Source organism: Octodon degus, unplaced genomic scaffold (genome assembly GCF_000260255.1).
Source record: "Octodon degus isolate 3935 unplaced genomic scaffold, OctDeg1.0 scaffold00158, whole genome shotgun sequence".
Taxonomy (NCBI): domain Eukaryota; kingdom Metazoa; phylum Chordata; class Mammalia; order Rodentia; family Octodontidae; genus Octodon; species Octodon degus.
The window spans coordinates 3,535,211-3,541,410 of NW_004524734.1; the positions used below are offsets into that span (position 1 = coordinate 3,535,211).

Consider the following 6,200-nt stretch of genomic DNA (forward strand, 5'->3'; position numbering starts at 1 on the left):
TAAAGAATTATATAATTCTTATGTTTGCACATAAGTCCAAAATCTCACCATATACAACCTTGAAGCAGGACAGTCCCACAATATTCCTTTTCCTGTCTCCAGTAAAAATTTAAATGTGGTAAAATGAACCCTACCCATAGCATATATTTATTTACTCCTTATGAGTGCTTTGGAACACCTAAGTGTGCTATCTGATGCATATGGTACAGTCAAAATGTTTCCTATGAAGGTGATGCTCTATTTAAAAGAAAACTTTAGGGGCTGGGGTATAGCTCAGAGGCCCAAGTGTCTGCCTGGAAAGTGTAAGGTCCTGAGTTCTATTCCCAGTATCCCTCCTAAAAAAGTTGATTGAAAGAAGCAATGTTTATGTGTTTGAAAGCATTTTTGAATTATTGCTGTGCTATTCAAAAATTTTATTGATAACAAGATTACTAGAGCATAAAATCAGTCTGCTTTTGGTTTTTCCTGTCCACTTGAAAAATACTAAATGGCTACTCTTAGTGAGACCCCTTTATGATGAGTCTTCTTCGCTCCCTTCCCCTCCCCTCCCCTCTACTGTCTCTCCCCCCCCCCCCCGTCCCTTCCCTTCCCCTTCACCCCAGGTACCTCTTTCCACTGCACACTTTAACCACAGCATGGAGCTCTTGGTGGTAGACTACTTGAATCTCCTTTTAGAATTGTGCTTGTGTCTTGGCTATAAGAGTTAAAGCTGTCTGAGGGCTTGTGAGGTCCAGAGTGTATTATAGTTGTGTGAATGTGTGTGCTATTTGTTTACTCCTCAGATGAACAAGGAATATATCAAAATGTGTCTATATCTCTTATGAAACATTACATATTCAGTTCTGTTGTTGTAACTTCTTAAAGTATTCAGTTCCCTTTTTTTTTTTTTGCGGTACCGGGTACTGAACTCAGGACCCTTCGCCTGCCAGGCAAGTGCTTATTCTAATGAGCTATCTCCTCAGGCCCAGTTCCTTATTTTGATATCATTTGCTCACTGTTTATTATGTTTCCAGTGAGTTACAGGCTTGTGAAAACACTGATCCTTTTACTTCAGTTGACTGGTCAGAGCTGACAAGAACCATTCCAGTTTCTCATGTTTCCCTAGCTGTACTATCTTCTGTTTACCAGTGTCCAAAGAGTACATCCCTGTTTTTGTGGCAATGTGGTATGAAAAAAATTGGGAAAAACTGAGTTAATTTACAGTTATACCCAGATCATTGATCATTTAAAATATTACTACATTTGTACATGTGCTTTCTTGCGTGCAATTATGTAACAATGTATTAAAATCTTAGAATTGTGTTATATTTACAAATTCAAAATTTAAAAACAGCTTTCTTTGCTGTAGATGTAAAAATGAGTAATTTTTAGTTTATATATTAATTATTTAAGATGTGATGCTATTTATATTGCTCTTATAGATCCTTCCTTGGTTGAAAATACTGGTCTTGATAATCCTGAACAAAAGTCATTTGAGAAAACAGGTAGAAAACTACTGAAGACTTTAGCAGCACCTGAGATGCTGCCTGTCTTGGATCATTGGAATACTCAAACTAAAAAAGTATCACTCAGAGAAATAATGTCAGAAGAAATTGCCTTGCAGGAAAAGCATTTGGTATGAGTTAATATGAATATTACATTGTTGTCTTTGATTCTAGTTTATTATTTTTGCTTACTTTGTGATATTCATTTATTTCTGTGTTTCCTAGTCTAGAAGCTACATTTAACTTGGTGAAGTTAATGTTATAGTTAAGATTTTTATTCGGAGATAGAGTTTTGCTATGTAGTTTAGGCTGGCCTTGAATTCACCATGTAGCCCACACTGGCCTCAAACTCATGGCATCCTCCTGCCTCAGCTTCTTGAGTGCTAGTGTTGCAGGCATGTATAAGCATACCCATTTGAAACATAATTTAGGTGTATTCTGAAGTTGGAAGTTTTGCTTTTAGGTAGTTGATATTCTAATAGTAATCCTTCTGTGTTATTTCTGTTGTCTTAGATTTAATTTTGAAGGTGATTAATATGCATCATTTTTAGCTTTAATATTTACCTCTAGCTTTTTATTTATTTTTTTTTTAATTAATTCAAGGTTTTGCTGTATAGTCCAGGCTGGCCGTAGGCTTGTGGGGTTTGTCCTTCTCAGCCTCCCTCATGCTAGGATTACAGGCATGCAACATGCCCACCTACCTCTGATTTTTTATTTATTTATTTATTTAATTTTTATTTTAGGGGAGAGTCTATAGGGTGTTCAGGGTCTCACTACTAGATTAGACTCAGTGATTCTCCTGTTTACAGCCTCCCAAGTGCTGGGATTACAGGTGTGCACCACCACACCCAGTCTCAATTGCTGCCTCAGTGTGCCCTGGGGGCAGGGCTGGCACAGCAGGCCAGGTGATCAAACCCCTGACCCTTACACCTGCTTGCAGGCACTTTAATCTGCTGAGCTATTTAAGTGGCCCTCTACCTCTGATTTTTTCAATGTTAGAAAAACATGAAAGAAATCTTTCATTTAAAGATAAATTCATGCATAAATTAGTAGTGTAAATTTTCATCTTGCTAGTAAACATGTGTTCATCTTTAATTTAATTTTTTTTTTTTTTTTTTTTTGTACCAGGGATTAAACTCAGGACCCTGCACTTACCAGGCAAATACTTATTCTACTAAGCTATCTCCCCAGCCCTAAAATGATTTTCAGAGAATTTCAAAAACTTAATGGATTTGAGTTTTAAAAATTCTTTTCTAATGTCAGTTAAACAAGTTTAAATAGAAATTTTACTTTGAACTTTTTTTTTCTTATTCTGTCATAGCTAATTATATGAAGCTGTGAGTAAGCTTGGCTTCTTTTGCATTTTTGTCTTTTATTTTTGAAACAATATTAAAAAATTTCAAAATGAAAATGGAAAAGACCTTCGAAGTTATTTAGTCTGCTTCTCAAAAAACAAAAATAATTCTTAGTAATCTTAGCCAACGATTTTTGTACTCTTCTTAACTCATTAACTGCTCAGTCACTTTTATATTTGGATATAATACATAGAATTGGGGCATCGAAAGAACGATGGGATTCTTCAGGCTTATTTTTTCTAGTTATCTTGTTAATTAAATTGGTAGCATACTATCATTATTATCTTTGCACCTTTACATAAGCAAGGAACAATCTCATTGAGTAGTGGTGCCTTATAATTTAAGTATTGTTTCAAATATCCTCAGATATATATATATGTATATATATATATATATATATATATATATATATATATTAAACTGAAAAAAGGATTTTCTGTAAAAAAGTAAGGAACACCTAACATTTCCTCCCAAATAGTTAAAGTTTTGCTGTAATTCCTTTTTCCAATATAAATTTACTTTTATAGCCCTAGTCTGTTTTCTTTTTCTCAATATGATGACCTCACAATTTAGGGCACTTTTTACTGCCAGTGATAATTTGCTAGTAGAAGCTGGATGACTTAGCCTTAAGGAGACTTCACATAGCTCTCAGTAGAATTTCTTGGTGTTTTCTCTTTACTCTTTTTGTCTCCAGAGGAGAAATAACATTTTGTATAATTTTTAAACAAACAACATAAACCAAATTTTATGTATGGTATAAGCGTGGAATAGCTTAAGATGATTAAAGATATGAGTTTTCAGTTCATTGAGGAGATGTTAGAATTTATATTGTATAGCTCAGCAGATTAAAGTGCCATGCCCTGGGGGCATGCTGGCAATTGAGAGGGCATGGTGGTGCGTGCCTGTAATCTCAGCACTTGGGAGGCTATAAATAGGAGGATCACTCCGAGTCTGATCTACACAGTGAGACTCTGTAGACCCTGCCCTAAATAAAAAAAAAAAAAAATTCAGAAACTATGACCTGATAGATTACTATAATAAATCTCACTATTGACTTTAAAATAAATAAATTCAGATTATAATGCATATCTTAAATAAAATATGAAATACTTAAATTCTTGAGGTGGCTTTTCCCACGACCCTTGTCATTTTGTCAGTCCTTTTTCCTGGTCAGATTTTCACTTACTGTTTTTTTTTTTTTTTTTTTTTTTTCTTTTAGTTGTTTGGTGCTATCCATGGCTTAACTATAGCAAGGCTTCAAAACAAATATGTATTTCAAGGTTATTTTGGATTATTATGATTTTTTTTATTACTGTGATTTTTTAAATTAAGAAATTTTCAGAATCATCTTTATTATTTTTTTCAGTGCTTAGGTTCTTTATAGCAAACAAAAGTATTCAGTTGCATCGCAGTGTGGACAGTGTTAGAAACCACTTAAGTCACTTTAAGAATGTTTGCCATAGGGCCAGCCAGGTAGCTCAGCAGACCAATACACCAAGCAAGGCCAGGCTTCATTCAACACCTGGCATGGGGTGCCAGCCCCACCTTCGGCATGCTGATACTGTGTGTGGTGGCACTCGCTTGTAATCCCTGCACTTGGAAGGCTGAAAACAAGAGGATCACTTGAGTCAGATCTGTGAAGTGAGATCCTGTAGACCCTGTGCTAAATACATTTTTATTTTATTTATGTATGTATGTATGTATGTATGTATGTATGTATGTGTGTGTGGCCAGCTCAGCCCACCAGGGGGCGGGGCTGGCTGGCATGTGGTGCTGGGGGATTGAACCGCAGTCCCTGTGCTTTGCTAAGCTTGTTCTAAGTAGGTGCTTTAGACCACTGAGCCATCTCACCAGCCCTAAATACATTTTTTAAAAAAGCATGTTTACCATAGTCCTAGGTTAGAATTAAAATAGCATATTTTATGAAAGTTCTTTTAGCTTGGCAGTGCCAGGCTGGCAGGTCCAAGTATGAATTGTGAAAAATAATAATTTTAAAGTTATTTTAAAACAGTTATGTTTGTAAAAAATAGTTATAAATTCTAAGATTTTTCTGTGAACCTGATTTGTGATATCTTTATACTCTGTAGTTTCTGCCCATTGAGAATTTTTTTTTTTTTTTTTGAGGATATTGTTAACAGCATCAGACAGTGTATCTTTTGTTAAGACCCATGGGAGAAATTTCTGTCAGGTGTCAGTACCAGAAAAGCTGTACGTCAGAGCAGTTGGTTTGTTTTTATTTTGTGGACACTGAGAGTCTTTGTTTTCTCCTTTGCTTTTGTCACTAGGAAGCTCAGAACTAAATTTGTGGTCTGGGCTGTTAGTAATTGTACAGGATTTTGTGGTATTGATTTATATTCTGGTTTATCTTTCTCGCTTTAAATTTTTTTTGTCTAATAGCCAACTTTATTTATATCCTATTTATATATATAGTCATGTCTGGATTAATAACAGGGTAGTGTTTTAAGAGATGTGTCATTATGCAATTTTGTTATCGTGTGAACTTAGGCAAGCCTGGACAGTGCAGCCTATTGCATACTTGTGTCTGGATAGTTTAGCCACTGATGTATATGCTGTCAGCCATTGGCTGATACATTGTTGTGCAGTATATGACTGTATGTCTCATGTAACATGATTGGATGTATGGAATGTACATGTGTGCATATATTTATATATACATGCACACACATTTGTATATGTCTGATTGTATTATGTCTATATATGAACAATTTCAAATAGTTTGCAAGAATGAGAGATAACTAGTGTGAGAATCCTTAACACTAATAATTTAAGCCTTTAATCAAAGAAAGTTTGATTAATGTTATTAATTAACTATAAGTAATTTTTACAATAGGTATGCTTTTTATTAGCTTTGTTAGTGTTTGAAGTTTCATCTTAAGGCTGATGTGTTTTATTTTAGAAAAGGGAGACACTTATGTTTGAAAAAGATTGTGCCACTAAACTAAAGGAGAAGCAGCTTTTTAAGATGTTTCCAGCCATTGATCAAAATTTTCTGATGGACATTTTCAAGGATCACAAGTGAGTACTGAAGGATGTCTGTATTTTCTGTTTGGATGTCACTGGATATGCCAATCAATCTTTGATGCTTAGTTTTCTGTAAATATTATATAAAGATTTCAAATGCAGTGTACTTGGTGAGCAGTTTCTGGAAATCTGTATTCTTCACTCTTTAAAATATAGGGCTGGTGAGATGGCTCAGTGGTCTAAAGCACCTACTTGGAACAAGCTTAGCAAAGTGCAGGGACCACGGTTCAATCTCCCAGCACCACATGCCAGCCAGCCCCGCCCCCTGGTGGGCTGAGCTGGCCACACACACACACATACACACAAATAAATAAAATTA

General features: G+C 35.2%; 1 protein-coding gene across 4 annotated transcripts in view; it reads left to right on the plus strand.

Moving 5' to 3' along the window:
• The window catches only part of N4bp2 (NEDD4 binding protein 2), a 109,540-nt gene that overhangs the window by 74,544 nt on the left and 28,796 nt on the right, over window positions 1–6,200 (plus strand). For all 4 annotated transcript variants that reach the window (XM_023702744.1, XM_023702743.1, XM_023702746.1 and 1 more), the window contains 2 exons: window positions 1,422–1,615; window positions 5,757–5,875. In XM_023702744.1, coding sequence (XP_023558512.1) covers window positions 1,422–1,615; window positions 5,757–5,875 — 313 coding nt within the window. The remainder of the gene's footprint in view (window positions 1–1,421; window positions 1,616–5,756; window positions 5,876–6,200) is intronic.